General features: G+C 37.4%; 1 protein-coding gene across 1 annotated transcript in view; it reads left to right on the forward strand.

The window, feature by feature from the left end:
* Positions 1–21,518, forward strand: part of ZCWPW2 (zinc finger CW-type and PWWP domain containing 2) — a 137,316-nt gene that overhangs the window by 44,537 nt on the left and 71,261 nt on the right. Inside the window, exons 2-3 of the mRNA XM_011220965.3 lie at positions 2,531–2,884; positions 14,916–15,075. Of these exons, the coding sequence (XP_011219267.1) occupies positions 2,544–2,884; positions 14,916–15,075 (501 nt within the window). The 5' untranslated portion in view covers positions 2,531–2,543. The remainder of the gene's footprint in view (positions 1–2,530; positions 2,885–14,915; positions 15,076–21,518) is intronic.

Here is a 21,518-nt window from a genome sequence, read left to right on the forward strand (position 1 = left end):
TCCTTATGTCTCCATCAATTCTGAATGACAGCCTTGCTGGATAAAGGATCCTTGGCTGCATGTTCTTCTCAGATAGAGCTTTGAAAATACTCTGCCAACTCTTCCTAGTCTGCCAGATCTCTGTAGATAGGTCTGACGTTATTCTGATATTTTTCACTCTGTACATAAGAATTTTCTTCCCCCTGGCCACTTTGAATACTGTATCCTTGGATCTAATATTTGCGAATTGCACTAAGATGTGACATGTTGTAGGTTTGTTGTCATTGACCTTGGGAGGGGTCCTCTCTGCTTCTTGGACATGAATGCTAGTTTCCTTTGCCAGATTAGGGAAGTTCTCAGCTACAATTTGTTCGAATATCTCTTCTAGACCTCTCTCTTTCTCCGCCCCCTTGGGTATGCCAATTATTCTGATATTGGAACGTTTCATTGAGTCAGTAATCTCCCATAATCTACATTCTTGAGATTGGATTTTTTTGAGCTGAGTTTCTGTTTTAACTTTCTCTTCTACCATCCCATCCTCCAATTCACTAATTCGTTCTTCTGCCTCATTTACCCTGGCCGTCAGAGCGTCTAGTTTAGACTGAAGTTGATTCATAGCATTTTTAATTTCTGCCAGATTCACTCTCATTTCCACCCTTAGAGATTCTATATTCTCGTTAATATTTTTGTTAAGATTTTTTTCCAGCCTACATATCATCTTGACCATTGTTACTCTGAACTCCATTTCTCACAATTTGGTTATATCCATATCCATCAGTTCTGTGGCAGAGGCCACGGACTCATTATCTTTTCTTGGCTTGGGGGGATTTCTCCTCCTGGTCATTCTGATGAGGAGAGGTTGTGGGGATGCCCAGAGCCCAAATTATTAACCAGGACCCAGGCAGTGTGCCCTTGTTTTATAGGGACCTTTGGGTTGTGGGCTTCTTGATTTTTCAGCCTGCCTTCTGGGGGAGGGGCCTGCTGCACTGATATTCAGGCAACCCTGTTTGGGTAGAGTCTCCCTGTCCCCTGCGAGGGGGAATGCGGATTGGCACAATGTGAGCTGGTATTTCTGGGCTTCTGTTCTCTGGTGGCTTTCCCTGGCGGTTTTCTGTAGCCCTCCTGACAGTCAGAGCAGCAGTGGCCATATCCTATCCTCTGTCTCAGAACAGAGAGATCGCAGTCCACTCTCCACTGAGCTCTCTTGGCCACTTTAACTCTGTTTCTGTTGGTGCTGCTAAAAACCCTGCAGCGTCCCGGATTGGGCGCCCCACAGCCGGTGTCCCAGCCCTCACTTCCAGGGCTGGCACGTCTCTGTCCTTTTTTTGCTTCTAACACCACCAGCTGCCCCCAGTTCCCACGCGTGCTCCAGAGCACCGGTTTTCACTCTGGTTGTACGTGCGCACTCCTGAGCTCCTGGTATCAGTCCAGTTCCAGTGAGCGCTCCGGAGCTCCGGTTTTCAGTCTGGTCGATTGCGCATTCCCAGGCTCATGGTCTCAGTCTGCTTTCTCGCAGGTGCCGGTCCGCGAGTCCGGCCCCCTCCCCAGTGCAGGTGGCTACTGCTTCCTGGTGCCTGAGCCCGGCAGCTCCCTCCCTCTTCCATTTATCTTCCAATATCTGTGTGGGATTCACAGCTCCCCGCTTTGTATCAATACTCAGCGCTGGAGATGTTCATTTGTAGAGATCCAGATGTATCTTCCTGCGTCTCAGGCTGATTTCATGGGTGTTCAGGATGGTCTGTAGATATCCAGCTCGACTCAGGGGACCGGCTGAAAAAGGGGTCCCTTACTCTTCCACCATCTTTTTTCTGTCATACTGAAGTCATTTTTTAAAACAGGTTTCTATTGCAAAATAAGTTGTTAATTATTTTTACTTTATTTTAGTTGTATTTTTTTTTTTAGTATACACACAGTTATTAAAGCTAGAAGTTGGGAGCTTAATCATACAATTCTAATGTTTTATATGTTTAAAATTTTCATAATAAAAAACTCTGAGAAATGCTTTTTTCAAACTACTTGAATTAATGGATAAAAAGCAAAACTATATAAGCAAAAGATTATTTTAGGTTTTAAAAGCAGACTTCAAATGTTCGTATGGCGAAATATTTTGTTACATTTGATTTTCCTCAGAATTAGAACAAGAAAGGGGTGATCAAGTCATTTCATATATATATATAAAATGGATAAAATCACAGAATTTGGAACCAAACTTCCTGCATTCAAATCCTGACTCAACCATATACTAGCTCTGGGACTGCAAACAAATTACTTTTCTTAGCTTCAGTTTTCTCTGTAAAAGTGGTCATACTTATTTTTATTTTTATTTGTGATTAAAAATTTATTTTTCATTTTGGAGCATTTTATGTCCAGAGTAATTGATGCTTCTATTTTGTTCCTTTGTTTCTGGGTAAGTGGAAACAAATTGTTCAAACTGTATAGTCTTTATGGGATAGAGAAGATGGGGGCAAAGAAGGTATGAAAGAGCTGTTTCTCTGATTTTGGTTTGAACTTTGCTTATATTCTTGAATCTATTCTTTTATTTGTTTTCCAGATTAAATGCATTTATGGAAAAAGAAAAATTGGATGGTGAGATAATAGTAGACTATTGTAACACTGCAATGGATTCCTTGGTGGAAAACAGTATGTATGTAAACAAAGTGTGGGTTCAATGTGAGAATGAAAGCTGTTTGAAATGGAGATTGTTGTCAAGTGAGGATGCAGCCAAAGTTGATCACAGTAAACCATGGTACTGCTTCATGAACACTGATTCAAGATACAATAAGTGCTCTATTTCTGAAGAAGACTTCCCTGAAGAGTCTCAGCTTCATGAAAGTGGATTTAAGATTGTCTATTCACAGCTCCCTCTTGGAAGCCTGGTTTTGGTAAAATTACAGAATTGGCCAAGGTAATGTTGTTGTTATTTTATAATAAACTATTGGTTACAGTTTTGCTAAGTTGATGAATTTTTATTTTTTTATTTTTATTTTTATTTTTTTTAAAGATTTTGTTTATTAATTTGACAGAGAGAAACAGCCAGCGAGAGAGGGAACACAAGCAGGGGGAGTGGGAGAGGAAGAAGCAGGCTTCCAGCGGAGGAGCCTGATGTGGGGCTCGATCCCAGAACGCTGGGATCACACCCTGAGCTGAAGGCAGACGCTTAACGACTGCACCACCCAGGCGCCCCATGTTGATGAATTTTTAAAACTTTTCAAAGAATCAATTTTTTTCTACTGTTTGTCTAATATCTTATTTATTGTTTCCTGATCTCATCATTATTATTTCTCTGACATTTTGGGGTCTAATTCATTTTTTTTCTAGTTTCTTAAATTGGAAACTTTAGTTAACTGATTTAAATCTTTTTTTCCTCTTGATATAGGCAACTACAGCTAAAAATTTCTCTTTAAGCACAGCGTTAGGTATATCCCACAAATTTTGATATATTGTGTTTTATTACCATTCGATTTCAAATATTTACTAATTTTCTGTGTGATGTCTTCTTTCAAATGATCTGTTAGAAGTATATTTTTACCTGATAATTGGGGATTTCTAGATACCTTATTGTTATTGAGCTCTAATTTAAATCTACTGTCCAATGAGTATATTTATGACCTTACTTTGAACTCTTTATTATGCATATTACTTATCTCTGTTCCATTTGACTGTTTTGCTGTGGTTTTGTCCTGTTCTTTCATTGGTGACATATTCCTCTTTCTCCTCATTTTGTCTAACTCTCTTTGTTTCTATGTATTAGAAAAGTCAGCTATGTCTCCTGATCTTGAAAGTAGCGGCCTTATGAAGAAGAGGTCCTGTGGTGACCCATAGTGCAATGCCCCCTGTTCACCAGAACCAGGGGTGTGTCCTATATGGGTTGCTTGAACCCTACTATTATGGCTGAGCTGTGTTTGCCTTTAGTCCAGTTGGGTGCAATGGCCCACTTTGCTTGTGGGTACACTAGGCAGAATTTGGTCCTTGTGCCATTGAAGGGCCAGTCTGGGGCTGCTGTGGGCTTGTGGTTGGGTGACATCAGCAATCAGACCAGATGCCTGTCCCCAGTCCACCCTGCTGGGGCTGTAGTTGGACTGATCAACAGGGCATTCTCTCTGGGCTTCCAGCTATAAGTTTTGGCTACTGGGACTGTGGGTACGCTGGTGTGTGTGGTTATCTTCCCCTCTCCCAGGGAAGAAGTCATTTTGGAGTGGTGCCAGCCCCTGTTGGGGTTGCTTGCAGAGTGTATAGGGCAGAAGCTGCTTTGGAGGGATACCTGCTGAGTCTCTTTTGTACTTTTATATGAAATGATTTCTATTCTTCAAGAAGAGGGGTTTTTTTAGTCTTTTTTCTCTCTGTTGTTCAGATTGGATCATTTCAGTTTTAAGTTTACCGATTATTGCCTCCTTTATATTCATTCTGCTATTGTGACTATCCATTGAGCTTTTTGTTTTATTGCATTTTTAGTTGTAACATTTCCATTTGGTTCTCTCTATATCTTCTATTTATTTGTTAGATTTTCTATTTTTTTTCTTTTGGATCTTATTTAAATCTGTTTTAGCAGGCTGCCCCTAGTACTACACTGGAGAGATATGAGGGAGCCTCTTTGTTACTGCCAGATGAGAGTGGACGTCCAGGTTTTCTACTCAGCCTCCACTTACTTTCTGGAAAGGGAGGGGTGCCTTATTACTACTGGGCAGGGATGAGAGTTCAGCCTCCTCATTCACCAGTTTGGCTAGAAGAGGTAGGAGTACCTTGTTAGTCACCTCTACTGATACTATTGGGGGGGGAGAACCATGTTAATTCTGGAAGGTGATAAAAATTCCAACTTCCCAGTAGTCCTCTTCTACCACCATCTGAGTGGGGAGGAAGTGGGGGCTTTATTACTGCTGGGTGGGTTGAAGTCCAGGCTCACCACTTGGCCTTTGTTGACAAAGATAGAGAGAGATGGGGATCTGTAGATTTTTTCGTGGTATTTGGTTGGGGAAAAAGTGGCTATTGCTTTAAGGTTTTCTGTCTTGCTAGGTTGCCCCTATCCTGGTCCTTTGACTAGAAAGAGCAGGCTTCATATGGCCTTTTTGTTCCTTTGCACCCATTGGTATCTCTGGGTTGCTGGCTTCTTTGGGACCCAGTCTGGGATATATGAGGCAAAAAGAGCACTCAGGGAACTCACTGCCATGTCATTCTTCAGGTGTTGAGGCCCTTCTCTGGTTTATCTTCTCTTCATCTTTTAGAATCTTCTTATGTTTACTTGATGTATAATACTTGGGAATTTTTGGTTTGCTTAGTGGGTGGAATATAGAGAATTGAGTCTACCTCAACTTGTCCAGAACTGGAATCTGCAGAATAGATTTTCTGTAGCTTTTTTTCTAAATCATATACCCAGAGCCCCTTATTCTATTATTTTCTCAGAGTATCAAAAATATTAACTTGTCTGAGATTTCCTAGCTTTTTTCCTTCCTTAATTTTATTTTTTAAATTTTGAGATTATTTCCATATTTTAATTAATAAACTTTATTTTCTAGAGCAGTTTTAAGTTTGCAGCAAAATTGAATGGAAAGTGCAGGGTTTCTACATATCTCCTCCCTTGCCCCACACAACATCATATACCACCAACATCCCAAATCAGTGTGGCACATTTGTTACAATCTATGAACCAACCTTTACCCATCATTGTTGACCAAAATCCACAGTGAATCATTAAGATTTACTCTTTGTGCTCTACATTCTGTAGGTTTTGACAACTGTATAATGACATGTATTCACCATTATAATATCATACAGAAAGAACAGTTTTACTGGCCTAAAAATCTCCTCTCTTTCGCCTATTCATCCCTCCCACCACCCCCTGGCAACTGAGGATCTTTATACTGTGTCCATAGTTTTGCCTTTCCCAGAATGCTGTATTGTAATCACAATATGTAGCCTTTTCAGATTGGCTTCTTTCACTTAGTAATAGGCATTTAAGTTTCCTTTATGTATTTTCATGGACATACATGGTTGTTTTAATTTGCTTTTCCTGGATGACATATGATTTGGAACATCTTTTAATATTCTTACTTGTCATCTGTATATCGTCTTTGGTGAAGTATTTACTCAGGTTTTTTGCCTTTTAGTTGAGTTCATTTTCTTATTATAGAGCTTAAGAGTTCTTTGTATATTTTGGACACCAGTTTATCAGATATGTGTTTTGCAAATATTTTTCTCCTAGTCTGTGGCTTATTTTCTCATTCTCTTACTAATATCTTTTGCAGAGCAGACATTTTTAGTTTTAATGAAATCCAACTTACCAATCTTTTTTTCATGGATGGTGCTTTTGGCATAGTATCCCCACTTTTATTTGTACCCTCTCTTTCCTTTATTTATATTGATCCTTTCTTCTTCGATCTGGTTTGTACTCCCAGTGGTTTCTCATCAGTGTAAGCTTTTGTCCTGGAAAGGAGTTTTGTTGGTAGTTTTAAGTGTTTCAGGAGCCCAGACTGCTCCAATAACTTCAGGTTTTGTTGTGATCCCCCTCACAGTTCTGGCTGCTGTGCTGTTGTTGACCTGCTGTACTTTTCAATAAGTACTCCTTATGGCTTTGAGGTTCTTATTTCACAAACCCACCAGACCTCTGGTTGCTTTCCCCCTCCCACCCTGCTTTCCCTCATACAGATGCTAGTCTTGTAACTGTCAGAAGTTTGTACCTGCCTGCTCTTATTTTGGTAGTTTCTGTGGATAGCTTATCACTTAGTTTTGTTATAGGTGTTGTGTGTTAGGTTTTGACTGTGCTATTATAGTTCTTCTACCTGTACTTACAGGAAAATTTCAGGAGATTCTAAAATCATAACACCATTGCTATTATCTTCCCAGAATCCCTTGCTATTTTACATTACATTCTCCTACTTAACATTCTCAAAGCTGGGATACTCTGGCTCATTTCACCTCATTTCCATTCACATTCAGCTGTTCTCCATGAAGAATATAAAATGTTTGCTTTCATTGAGAGAGTGTGATGCACTTACTTTAACACACCACACACACACACACACAGACACACACAGACACGCACACACACACACAAGAGGCCTTCAAGTCAAACCTACATTTGTGTTCTTGTTCTGTCATTTACTATTGTGGGCTGAATTGTGTTCCCCAAAAGTCATACTTTAAAGCTGAAACCTCAGAAGTGACTGTATTTGGAATCGGGGCCTTTAAAGAGGTGAGTAAGTGAAAATAGGCCATTAGGGTGGACCCTACACCAATCTGACTGGTATTCTTATAAGAAGAGGAAATTTGGACACACAAAAAGGCACCAGGGAGACACATGCACAGAGGAAAAACTATGTGAAGACATAGCAGGAAGGTAGCCAAGGAGAGGCTTCAAGAGAAACCATCCCTGCTGACCTATTGATCTTAGACTTAAAGCCTCCAAAACTATGAGAAAATAATTTTCTGTTTTTTTAAGCCACTCACTCTGTGGTATTTCTCAATGTCAGCCTTAGCAAACTAATACATTTAATATCTTTGCAAATGTGGAAATCTCTCTGAGATATATACCTTTTGCTACTGAGGACTTTTCTAGAGAGCAGGTGTGAAATGTTGTAAATATATACATATTATTTATTTAAATATTAAAAATATTATTTTCTTTTGTAAAATAATTAGGATGGGCACGAAGAGGAACCAGGTAGCTATGTTAAAACAAATATCTTAAAAGACATGAATATGAATGCTTATTTTATGAGGTTACTTATGAAGGTATTTGTAGTCCCATGTCAGTTTTCAGATCTAAAATTAATATTTTGAAAGCAGAGAGTTTGTATTTTCTAATGGAAATTCTGAAGGTTCAATAACTAATTCAAGAAATGTGTTTGTTTCTTGTCACTGTATCTGAAATATTATGTTAGAAATCTGATTAGGAATTTCTTTTGCAGTTTTGTGCTTGTAACTGAGGATTAGGACTTGAAATGCAAACGAAACATGTTTTACTCCAGGCCTTAAATTATCTGTAATCTATGATTAGAACCATCAAAATACCTGCAAAATGCAGCTATATCTACTTCTTGCTATTTGGAAAGAATAGACGGCATTTGGCTAAGTAGTAATATGTATTTTTCTTTATGAACTTAGTATAGTTGAGCACAGGCTTAAAATATAGCCTTAAAATATAGAAAAAATAACAACCCTCAAATCTAGTTATATTTCTTATTCAGTGCTAGAGATACATAGAAAGATGATAACAGGATAAATTGCAATAGCAGAATATAAAGCTAGAATTAACTACTAAACACAGTTAAACATCAGTTCTCAGTTAAGCAATATTAAAGACGTTGAAGTTTCAAGTGGAAAGACCACCTAGCTGGCTCTGGAGACACTTAGCAAGTAGCATTGTCTGGGTCAGTTCTCATTAGCCAATGACCTTACACCCAACTTTGAAGGCTCAGAAATTCAATCTTATCAACATCCCAGAGTTATTCTTTCCCAGAACAGTTGACCTTCTCTAATAAAGCTTTAAAAAGCTAAAGAGAGACTGATACAGAATCTAGAAATACCTATTTAATCTTTATATAATAAAAATAAAGAATTGTCAAGAGAAAGCACTTTGTCTATGGGCAAGGTCCGTGGAAAATCAAATTACAGTAGTTACATTTACCTCCGCACTGTGAGATAGCACACACTTATATACTTATAAAAGTACATATGGAGCCTCTTGCCTTTGGGTTATGCTATGTCCATGTTGAGCTGATGGTGGGGATACCTACATGTACTAGGAAGAGAAAAGCTATCTTCATAATGTTAAGCAGCCTTGATTTTTAAAAATGATCAGATAGCATTGTATTCAGCTAGAAAGTGCATAGAAGTTAAAAGTAAAAAATAATGGTGCATATCTCCCCTAGTAGGGGCAGATACATTGTCAAACAGAAACTAGCTCTATTGAAGATAACTACCTTGGGCATGTTTACACATTTTACAAAGCTTTTTTGTAAATATGAAAATTAATTTATAGAAAATATATTTGCATTCTAATGTACTTTAGTACAAACAATTGATATGCCTTTAAATTAACAAACCAATGCAGTGATACATTTTAGATATAGTATTGAAATTTATGAATTGAGATTTCTGTAGATCCTTTCAGTCTTAAAAAATATTATTTGATTACTTCTTGTTTGCATTCTTTTGTCTATAGATTAATATACTTATAATGTATGTGTGGGGTAGGTGGGGATGGGGAATTGCCTCTTCCTATCAGCCCCCTGTAGTTAGGTACAGCGTAGAGATTTTGTGGCAAATATAGCATTCTGTTAGTGATGATTCCAGCTCATCCATTTTGTTTCCCACAGATTAAGAATGAGGCCCAAGTAAAATTAGCTCTCCTTTTAAACATACAAACCATAGTTTGAAAATAACAGTCATTTACTTCTCTTTGAGTATAAATACATGGCAACTGAAATCATGCTTAAGCTTCAACTTCTACTGAAGGCAATAGCTATCTCATTAAAGATCATTTCTACTGGATTAGAAATGTGTATGACATCAGTTTCTTCATGATATATTTGCACTCCTCTTGAAACTACTTGTTGTGCCCAAATTTCCCCTTTCCCCCAAGTGGATTCCAACAACTGGTATCTATTTGTCTGGGTTGTATGTGTACATTTTACCTCCCACCACCCACAGACTCTAAAATTAATCACACAACTTTCCTTGTAATTCGAATACCTTCCCGTTGGGCTGCCTATTCTTACTCTCCCTCTGCACCTTTAAGCCCACAAGACAACACTTCAGAATCCCTCATCAACATGAACGTGACAAATCAGGAAGTAGAAGTACGCAATGCACTGTCATTGTTGACAGTTTTGGAACTCACATGGAGTTCAGAGTGAAAGCAAAAAATGGACATCAGCTTTCTTCGATCACTCTGAGTCGGAGAAAATGATGGATCTAGCTCATGGAGAGAAACAGTCATGTTTTCTGCGCCTGTTGCCTTTCTTCAGCTTCTCCTGCAGTGTGGTACCTTCTGTTTTAGCTGAAACGCACAGACTAGGAGTCAGACAATTCCTTTGCACTGCCTGTAGAAATACTAACGTGCCCCAATTATTTGGACATTTGACAATACTTTTCATAATTCATCTGTAAATCAGTATGCAATATTTTGTCTAATACGACATGTTTTAAATAATGAACAGAAGCCTTTTTCTTTTATTGGCATCTAATTCTTCTTAGGAGTCATCTCTAGTTTTATTTATATTTTATTTATTTTTAAAAAATTTTTATTTATATTTTATAGAGTAATAATTTAAAATGAATACTCTCAGGCCCAGTAGGTTTTGTGTAAAAGAAGTTGTATCAGAATTTGTGTCAGAAAAGCTTATCTTAAACATAGTAACTGCAAGATATTTTTCTTTCATATCTCAAGTGTTAGAAATCCTACGATTGTTTTACACTGAATGAAATTGGTGCTACTTATAATTTGATATTAAAATTTTTGTGAGGTGCAAATCACCTAGTATTAAACATGAGCCCCTTGCATTTTACAAAGAGTAGTCAACAAATATAATGTAACAATCACAATTTGGATTCTTTTAAAATAGTTACTAATCTATTGGAGGACCCACTGTTTCTTGATTTCTGGTAAGTTAGGAGTCTCCCAATACAGCTACCATTCATTTTTAGTCATTTATTTCCCTATTGAAATCTTCTTCTTTTGAGTGAGTTCCTTCAGAAATGTAGATTTCCAATGTAGGTTAAAAGATAAACACTCCAGTTTTCTCTTAAGCTCTCCTAAGCCCAATAAGGGTTGCCAAATAGCAATGATACTGTGATGTGAACTTGATAACAACTAGATAGTTATCTTCAACTGAACCTCTATTTGACTTTCCATTATCATTTCCAATCTTCCAAAGTATTAGGATGCTTTGGTTTCCACATAGTCTGACTCAATTTGTAATCCTTCCCCTTCCATGATCTAGGGCTTCCAAGCAGACCTTCCACCTGCCCTTTCCCTAACTCGGAGAGGTCCAATTGCCAAAGAACTCTGCTCAGCACCCAGGGAGCAGCTAGACATCTGCTCTGTTCTCACACTCAACCTTCCCTGGTGACTGGTGCACCCAACTCACCACCTCCTGGCAACTACACTTGGGATTTGTTAATTTCCTGGAATCAAACATTTTGTATTAATATTACTAAGCATGAAATACTTTTGTTAGTTTACATAGTGTTATTTATGATCTGTAAAAACTTTTACAATGGTATGGTAGATATACTTCTATATTTATGACTTTGTAACTTTCATATCAATTGATTAATAGAAAATCAACCATCTATAGTCCTCAAACCCAAGTAATTTATGGATTTTGCATTTTTGTGGTTTCAGATTCTTTATAGCATGATCTGCATGCTTCCTTTAGGTTTTAAAATTATCTAAATATCTAATTTATCTAGTTTCTAAATAATTAAATGAGGCAAAAAATGTTTTTGTATCATTCTTTCTATCTCTCAATTATACTGGTTTTCTTACCTAAATATAATTATATTCCTGTATATGATTAGTTTGCTAGGGCTACCTTAACAAAGTATCAGAGACTGGATAGCTTAAAAATAACAGAAATTTAATGTCTTATAATTCTGAGGCTAGAGGTCTCAGGTTAAATTGTCAGCAGGGTTGATTTCTTCTGAGGCTTTTCTCCTTGGCCTGTAGATGCATCTCTCTCCTTGTGTCTTCACATGGTCTTCCCTCTGTGCATGTCTATGTCCTAATCTTCTCTGTTCATTTATTTTTTATTTTTTTAGTTTAAATTCAACAAATTAACATATAATGTATTATTGGTTTCAGAGGTAGAGGTCAGTGATTCATCAGTCTTACATAATACCCACTGCTCATTATATCACATGCCCTCCATAATGTCCATCACCCAGTTGCCCCATTCCCCCACCCCCACCTCCTCCAGCAACCCTCAGTTTGTTTCCTGTGATTAAGAGTCTCTTATGGTTTGTCTCCCTCTCTGGTTTCATCTTGTTTTATTTTTTTCCTCTCTTCCCCTGTGATCCTCTGTTTTGTTTCTTACATTCCACATTGTGGCGAGATCATATGATAATTGTCTTCTCTGATTATTTCGCTTAGCATGATACCCTCTAACTCCATCCATGTCCTTGCAAATGGCAAGACTTCATTTTTTTTTTTGATGGCTGAGTAACATTCCATTGTATATATATACCACATCTTTTTTATCCATTCATCTTTTGATGGACATCTGGGCTCTTTCCATGGTTTGGCTATTGTAGACATTGCAGCTATAAACATTGGGGTGCAGATGCCCCTTCAGGTCACTACATTTGTATCTTTAGGGTAAATACCCAGTAGTGCAATTGCTGGGTCATAGGGTAGCTCTATTTTCAAATTTTTGAGGAATTTCCATACTGTTTTACAGAGTGGCTGCACCAGCTTGCATTCCCACCAAGAGTGTAGGAGGGTTCCCCTTTCTCTGCATCCTCGCCAACATCTGTCATTTCCTGAGTTGTTAATTTAGCCATTCTGACTGGTGTGAGGTGATATCTCATTGTGGTTTTGATTTGTACTGCCCTGATGCCTACTGATGTTGAGCACTTTTTTACGTGTCTGTTGGCCATTTGGATGTCTTCTTTGCAGAACGGTATGTTCATGTCTTCTGCCCATTTCTTGATTGGGTTTTTTGTTCTTTGAAGGTTGAGTTTGATAAATTCTTTGTAGATTTTGGATACTAGCCCTTTATCGGATAAGACATTTGCAAATATCTTCTCCCATTCTGTTGGTTGTCTTGCTTTTGTTGACTGTTTCCTTTGCTGTGCAAAAGCTTTTTTTTTTTTAAGATTTTATTTATTTATTTGACAGAGAGGCGGCGAGAGAGGGAACACAAGCAGGGGGAGTGGGAGAGGGAGAAGCAGGCTTCCCGTTGTGCAGGGAACCCGATGTGGGTCTCAATCCCAGAATGCCTGGATCATGACCTGAGCCGAAGGCAGACACTTAACAACTGAGCCACCCAGGTGCCCCTGTGCAAAAGCTTTTTATCTTGATGAAGTCGCAGTAGTTCATTTATGCCTTGTTTCCCTTGCCTTTGGAGACGTGTCTAGCAAGCAGTTGCTGTGGTCGAAGTCACAGAGGTTGCTGCCTGTGTTCTTCTTTAGGATTTTGGTGGATTCCTATCTCATATTTAGGTCTTTCTTCCATTTTGAGTCTATTTTTGCATAGGGTGTAAGGAAATGGTCCAGTTTCATTCTTCTGCATGTGGCTGTCCAATTTTCCCAACACTGTTTGTTGAAGAGACTATCTTTTTTCCATTGGATGTTCTTTCCTGCTTTGTTGAAGATTAGTTGACCATAGAGTTGAGGGTCCATTTCTGAGTTCTTTATTCTGTTCCATTGATTTATGTGTCTGTTTTTGTGCCAATACCATACTGTCTTGATGATTACAGCTTTGTAATGGAGCTTGAAGTCTGGAATTGTGATGCCACCAGCTTTGGTTTTCTTTTTAACATTCCTTTGGCTATTCAGGGTCTTTTCTGGTTTCATACAAATGTCAGTATTATTCGTTCCAGCTCTGTGAAAAAAGTTGATGGTATTTTGATAGAGTACTCAGAAAACTATAGAACATTCATGAAAGAAATTGAGGAAGACACAAAGAAATGGAAAAACATTCCATGCTCATGGATTGGAAGGACAAATATTGTTAATATGTCTATGTTATCTAGAACAATCTATACATTCAATGCAATCCCTAATCTTGTCTTTCTCAAAAGGAAACCAGTCATGTTAAATTTGGGCCCACCTTTTAACTTAGTTACTTCCATAGAGACACTATCTCCAAATACAGTCACATTCTGAGGTACTGGAGTTATAAGAACTTTAACATATGAATTTGGTGAGAGGAACACAATTTGGTTTATAATGATGGCACTTTACAGTATTTTAATTTGCCAGAAAACAAAAATGTATAAAGCACATATTTGTGTGAATTTTGTAACAGCACATTAAGGAACCAGTCACAGCAAGGCCTCATTACCTGCTTGAGGCCTCTAGTCTGGTAGACGGCAGAGCCAGAGCCTGGATCTCCTGGTTTGAACCTCACTAGCTTTTTTTTTCACAAGGGAGCTGTAAACTGAGGTAGAACTTGGCATCCCTTAGTCACAGCTTCCTGACTTTATTTGCTGACTTCCTCTCCGGCTTTAGACTCCAAACAGTAGGTCACAGTCTAGAAAAATTGCTAAAATAGTTAAAACTTAGTTGACGTATATGTATTTTGTTTTTGTCAAAGAGAAAAATGAAACGTATTTCTAGAATTTCTAGAGGTTTATGGCATAAAATGACATACCCCTAAGGATTTATTTTTAGTAAAGGATAAATTTTATTTCCAGTACTAAAAATTTTTAGAAATTTGGTCTCCTTCCAATGGAGCGGATGGCGGGAAGGGGCAATATAGAACTGCCGAGCTCTATTTCTGCTTGTCCCACAGTAGTTAGACTCTCCAGTGTTACCACAGCCTGAGCTACCAGTACCCCTTTGGCAGCCCTGGCTCAGGAAATGCCAGCTTTCTCCTACCCCATTAGAAGCTCTGCCAGTGGGCTAACATTTTAGTAATTAAGCATTCTTATTGGTTAGTGTTGACTCAAACCTGCCATGAATCTTATCTTTCCTATCAGCAGTGTCTGAATGTCTCTTCCAGATCCAGGAGATCATTCTTTTGTCTTATAATTCTTTCTCCTTATAGTTTATCTGAAATATGTGACTTTTCCAAAGCTTTCTGTATCTACAAAGATACAACTGATTACTTGTATCAAATGACTATCCTACTTTTAAAGGATACAAGTATGAATGTGTTTAGGTTTTGTGAGTTATTAAAATTCAAAGGAGAAAGTTTGGTATATGATTTTGACAGATGTATTGATTTCTGCCTTTTTTAAAGCATCAAAATAATTAAAAATACTTTCTTTTGAAAGTTGGCCAGGGATACTTTGCCCAGATCCTTTTAAAAGGAAATACGTGATCTATGACCTGGATGGAAATGTTGAACAATATCATGTAGAATTCCTGGGTGATCCCCATTCACGATCATGGATAAATGCAACATTTGTTGGACATTGTAGTGTCACACTGAAGGTAGGTACAGTAACATCAAAGCTTTATTCTTCTTTTTGCACTTGTTTTTAGTTATGGCCATTTTTGTTTCAGAACCTAAAAGATATATAATTATTTATTTTTATATTTATATAAATGAAACAGTACATACTATTTGTTTAAAATTGAATATTTGTATTTTTAAACAAGTTTTTTCAAAGGAAGTGTGGAAAGTAGGGTAGTTTTAAATTTTATTTTCCTAATGGTGATATAGTATAGATCAACTGAGGACTTTACATAATTGCCTTTTGAAACAATTTTAAGGTTATCATTTGGTAATTTTTAAAAATTCCCTTGAGAAGACTTTAAATTCACAGGGAAAATTAATTATGGAATACAACCAGATTTTCAAATTTCAAAGAGAATATTTCATTATACTAACGCCTTCAGTATCTTTTTTACTCTTTTTAAACTTTAAATCATACACTACAACTAATGAATAGACTGGACTCTCAGGTTAATGAGAATAGGTGAACTGGACTTATTTCCATGGTTTGGTTTAGTCATTATAAATCAATTCAATTATCTGTGTCTGTATTCTAATATTGAAACTTTTCATCTGCAAGCCATGCTTTCATTAGAAATCTGATTTAAAAATAGATGTCAGATGTAGATTCCTTTGACTGTTTGGATGGTTTCTATTTTATAGGGGAAAGTATATATGTTCAATACACGTGTAACTGTATGTACATTTATTGCACACCATTTAATCCACAGTATATGTAAATCTATGTAAATCTGAGGTACTTTAAAATGGGCTTTTGCTATATCTTTGGCATAAGTAGTATCTTTTTCTATCTAACTTGAAAGCAACTGGAAGGGAAGGCCATTTTAATAAAAATATTTAAGTATGGAATAACATACATACATCCATTTCATGGTAGTTGTGAGCTAGTCATCTTAATGTGAGGCACCTTTTCTGCTCTGACATTTTGGATGTGTTCCTAGGTACTTCTGCTGGCAACCTCAGAAAAGAGGAAGAATTGTTCTCCTTTCTGTGCCAGTCTGTCCTTTCCTAAAGGACAGGGAAAACTGCTAGCTTCTCATGAAGCAGACTTTAGAATATTAGAGATCTGACAATATGATAAAGAGCAAGGCAGTCTTAAAAAAGTATGTTTAAATATAAGTAGAAACTAGAAGTGAATTTTTAAATTGTCTCAACTAATATTTCTCTCCAGATTTGAATTCTGTCAGGATTAATTTAAGTAGTCTGATTCCAGTGGGCATACTGTTAATCCCAAGGACAAGGACAAAATCTGATGCAAAACAAAGCCAAACTCAAGCATCTGAAGCCATAAGTTTTTAACCTTCTGATAGCATTAAAGTAAACTTAGAAAATTTTGCAAAGACTATCAATTTGGGCAGCCCCCAATGCAAGGATGAGGACAGAAAAAAATAAAATATTCCCCTCTTCCTTCCCCTACTCCCCCAGCTAACCAAGTGCTCTGGGTAGATAACCCACTGGGTCCTCCCAAGCTCTGGGGCAGGCTCTCTCCTCTACTGTCATTCAGGTTACCTTTCCTACAGGCTCTTTCTTTGTCCCTTACTATTTTTATCTCTGTCTTTTTTCTTTACTTCCTCCCTTGGAGCTGATATAATATGGGTGGCTTTTTCTGTGGGTCTCTTCATTCAAGGTTGAAAATTTTAGTTCCCTTCTACCTCAAATTCAGCTGACACATGTCAGATTGTCCCTCCGTGCTCTGATTCCCCACTTCTGCCTATCTAAGGATCTGCTCTTACCGGGAAGGGGAGACTCACACTGATGCCTCATTTCCCCAATCTACTCAAGAAGCAAAAAGGAAGAAGGTTGACTCAGAAATACTGCCAGCCAAGGTAAAAAAAATGGTCCAAAATTTTACATATGAGAAATTGATTGAAAAAGAATAATTTCAAAATATGTATTATCCAGGGATAGCTGAGATTTCCCTGTTCCTGGGAGATGGAGATAGTAGCAACCCCCGTGTACAGTTCTCTTGCCAAGACTCCCCCCAGATTTAATCTTTTCATGGTCTTCTCTGCACCGTAACTTCCATATCCTCAAATGCTGTCTCTACACTGTAGTACATTGACCTGGATATTAAGTTCACATCCCCTTCCTCCCAATGAAAAAAGATCACTCACACAAAAATTAATGTATGATAGACAATGCGGACTTTCTTAAAGATTTTTCTAGAAGTGGAGGAGGGATGTACACTGCACAGGTTGTCTGATCTCTTTTTCTAAACCTAGCAAAGAATGATAGGCATTTATAACTTCCATTGCTTTAATCAACTAAATCTTACTTCATACCTTATTTCAATATCATTTTATCCTAATTTGTGTCAGCTTAGTTTAACAGGTGATTAAATATATTAGAGTTTCCATTACATATGGACTCTGTATATTTTACAGTGTATATGTTAAGGTGGGAGAGAAATATGTTATCCTAGAAAGACATCATATGCATTTATGAGAAAATGAAATATCTTTTTAGTGTTAGATTATGAAAATTTTAACTTTTAGTTCATGTTGGCCACTTTTTTTTTTGAATAGTCACTTTCCCCTGGTTGATACATTTATGGGACCACTGATTTTATTGTTGAAAGCACGACAGAACTGTCACTGTCTATTGATTGGTACAGATGATAAGGTTTTCCACAATAAATAAAACTTCTCACAATTACACTGGGATATACTTTAGAAAAAAAGTTGAAGGTGATATTTAGTTGTGTATTTGTAATTTATATTAGTTTATTCATACATTTTATTTTTTCATTTACTATAAAATCAGTAGCTATAAAGATAGCTGAAATCTTCCCCTTTCTTAAGGAAAATAGACGTGAACTTGAGCTGGATGGCTATTTTTTTAAGCGTTGATGCATGGAATACAATTATTTCCCCACTAGCACAAGTACTGTTCTGCTTATATTTAGCAGATACCTGTCTGCAGAACCCATTACTTGCAAGTTTATTTATTTATTTTTTTAAAAGATTTTATTTATTTATTTGACAGAGATAGAGACAGCCAGAGAGAGAGGGAACACAAGCAGGGGGAGTGGGAGAGGAAGAAGCAGGCTCATAGCGGAGGAGCCTGATGTGGGGCTCGATCCCATAACGCCGGGATCACGCCCTGAGCCGAAGGCAGACGCTTAACCGCTGTGCCACCCAGGCGCCCCACAAGTTTATTTTTTAGCTTGAGAGATTACACAACTTTGTTTAGCATTTCTTAGGCCTGGCTATGCATTAGAAAGCTGTACAAATAACAACAAAATGACAACAGTGACAAGAACATGGCAATGCCTGGGCTCCAGTCTACTGATCTGTTCAATCAGAATCTCTTGGACTAGGGCCAGGCCTCAGTAATTTTAAGTTTCTCAGGTGAATCTAATGTGCAGGCCAGAGAGCAAGAACCACTGACTAAATTTTCTCAACCTGAGGCATCAGAGTTTTGCAAACTTTATATCTACTGGTGTCGTAATGTAACTGTGGTTATGGCTTACTCTTTCCTGTTGCCTTCTATTTCTTTGCTTAGTCTTTCACTTTGGTTTGCCTGGAAATTATCCTTACTGCCACACGTTCACATGCCAAATCCAATAGTGATCTGTTTCATTGAACACAGCTTTAAGGTCATTCCTGTCATTCAACATTATGCATAATTTAGAGATATTGCTGATAACAGCTGATAAATAATTTGAACTTAATGTTTTTAGTATGTTGAAGTTTATCATCTATCTTACTGGTTGTATAGGGTCATTATAATTTTTCTTGGACGTAAATGAGGTACTCCAACCAATGATTGCTTGGCCTGTACTTTTCTAGTTTTTCATGTTGCCAAGAAAAGTAGATAGTTCACCCCTGATGCTGTGTTGCTCTTATGGTAAAATTTAAGGGTTTATTTTGTCCATGATGTGAATGAATTTTTTGGCTGTATATTTTAGTAGTCTGCTTACTACTGTATGCAGGATATACCTGAGGTATGCAACCATCTCTTTTGATTCCAGATACCATTTGAGTATTTACCCATTGTATTATGGAGTTGCCTGTATTTTTCAAGGAGATAAACAGGAAGCAATGCCATATTGCTAAAGTTGAGCTCTGCAGCTCCTAGAATTCTGCTTCCTAATTGGAGGAGTTAGTGTTCACTAACTGATAGTGTTCACTATCAGGAGATAGTGTTCACTAAAATTTTCCAGGTCAGTGAGTTGTGTGGAATTGATGAATGTCACCTTTTTGAGCATGCAAATGGTTGCAATGCAACATCTTCCAGAGTTCAGCCTTTCCCTGTGGCACTGTGATTGATATCATGTTTGAAATGTTGATTTGCTACTCTCTCAGCCTGGATCCCTGAATGACTGACTACTCTTAGCAAACTACCGCCCCCTCCCCACCAGATAACAGATAAGCAGTGTGAAGAAGATATAGACCTTGTGTTAAATCCCTGGGATTATTTCAAAAGATACACTAATGATGGCACTGAGATTGTCACAGTTCTGCTTGTAACTTGTGTCTTTAGAAGAACCATTCTGAAATTTTAGTACCCTAAGAATTTGGCCAAATGACAAATCACATTACTCCAACTCTTCCAGTCTGTAAATAGAAGTGATAACACAACTTGTTATCCTATAGTAACTTATTAAATAAGTTTGTTTCTTTGTTGTATAGTGATAAACATATGAGTAGAAATTACCAAGTGATGATCAATTTATTCAGTATAAATTTGGTCTAGCAAATATCCTTCAACAAAGGGCTCTGATATCAACATGCAGTATGATGAGTCCAACAGCTAAAAAGTCCTGCACACAGCAATGATAATAGTGAGTCTCCGCCTTAGGCCATGAATTGGGTAGATCCTTTTCATTTAATTTTTGAAGTCTTAAAGCAACCCCATGAAGATAGGCATTGTCACTATTTGACGTATAGAAGAAACTGAGATTCAGGCTACTTGTGTAGCCCAAGGTCAATCAGCTACCAAACGATGAAATAATGATTAGAGTTAAAATGTCTAACTCCAAAGTCCAGATTATTTCTTTTTCTATACCATGCCAATTTACTTATTCATACACAGTGGCCTAATTTATTGTTGAATGTTTTCCCAGATTTTCACATACAAAATGAGGAAAATTTTCACCTTATAATTCTAATATACATGTTGAATCATGGCAGTCTCTGGTAGACTTGTTTTTTATTTGCCCCTTGATGTCCCCCTTTGGACGACTAGTGACAAGCGAAATTCTTGATATTTTCAAATTATATTTGCAATGGTCATAACAAGTGCATCTGGATTAACATCTGAGTAAGTGATTTGCTCTTTAGGTTCCAAATTCTAAGAATGTAGCTTGTAATAAGGATTAGCAAATTAGTTTATAACTTCAGTGTTTTGCTCTTAGAATAATGGAGTGAAACTGGATACAAATCTGTTGAGCCAACTCAGTAGAAAACTACATTTGCAAGATATATATATATAGATAGATAGATATCTTCCTCATCTTACAGTGTGGTTACATTCTGATAAACTTATAATAAGTCGAAAACATCATGAGTCAAAAATGCATTTAATGCACCTAACCTATTAAACTTCACAGTTTAATGTAGCCTACCTTAAACGCTCTCAGAACACTTATATTAGCCTATGGTTCGGCAAAGTCATCTAATACAAAATCTAGTTCATAATAAAGCATTGAATATTGCACGTAATCAAATACTGTACTGAAAGTGAAAAAAGCATAGTTGTATGGGTACGAGAAGGTTGTCAGTGTATGGGGTTGTTTACCCTCGTGATCGTGGGCTGACTGGGAGCTATGGCTTGCTACCACTGCCCTGCAGCGTGAGAGTATTGACCACATATTGTTAGCCCAGGCAAAGATCCCAGTTCAGTATCTGAAGTATGGTTTCTACTGAATGTGTATCATTTTTGCACCATTGTAAAGTCCAAAAATTATAAGTCGGACCATCGTAAGTTGGGGACCATCTGTATATATATATGCTTTTGTACCACATTCCTGTTGGCAAATAATCTGTATAGCTATCAAACTCTCAGTAAGTTTTTATTGTACAAGTGCCATACTTGATATAAAATTTGCTGTAAATTTGGTATTATTGGATCAAGATTTTTTGTTTGTGTGCTTGTTTTCTAAGCATTCTTCAGTTTTTGGCCTGGAGAAAGGTTAAGGGAATTAGAACATGTTTCTGCAACTGTGACCTTACTCGTGACAAATACACCAAGACAACTTCTGTGGTAATGTATATTAGGGGAAAAAATTAAGTTGTCATAGTAGTTAATAAGGCAGGCTCTAGAGCCATGCTCTTTGGGTTTGAAGGTTGGCTGTGCTGATTACCAGATGATTAACCTCAGGCAAGTCACTTAGTCTTTACAAATCCCACATGCCTCACTTTAAAATGGAGGTTATAAGAGTATCTGCCTCATAAAGATGTTGTAAGGGTTAACT

This window comes from Ailuropoda melanoleuca, chromosome 6 (genome assembly GCF_002007445.2).
Source record: "Ailuropoda melanoleuca isolate Jingjing chromosome 6, ASM200744v2, whole genome shotgun sequence".
In the NCBI taxonomy this organism is placed as follows: Eukaryota; Metazoa; Chordata; class Mammalia; order Carnivora; family Ursidae; genus Ailuropoda; species Ailuropoda melanoleuca.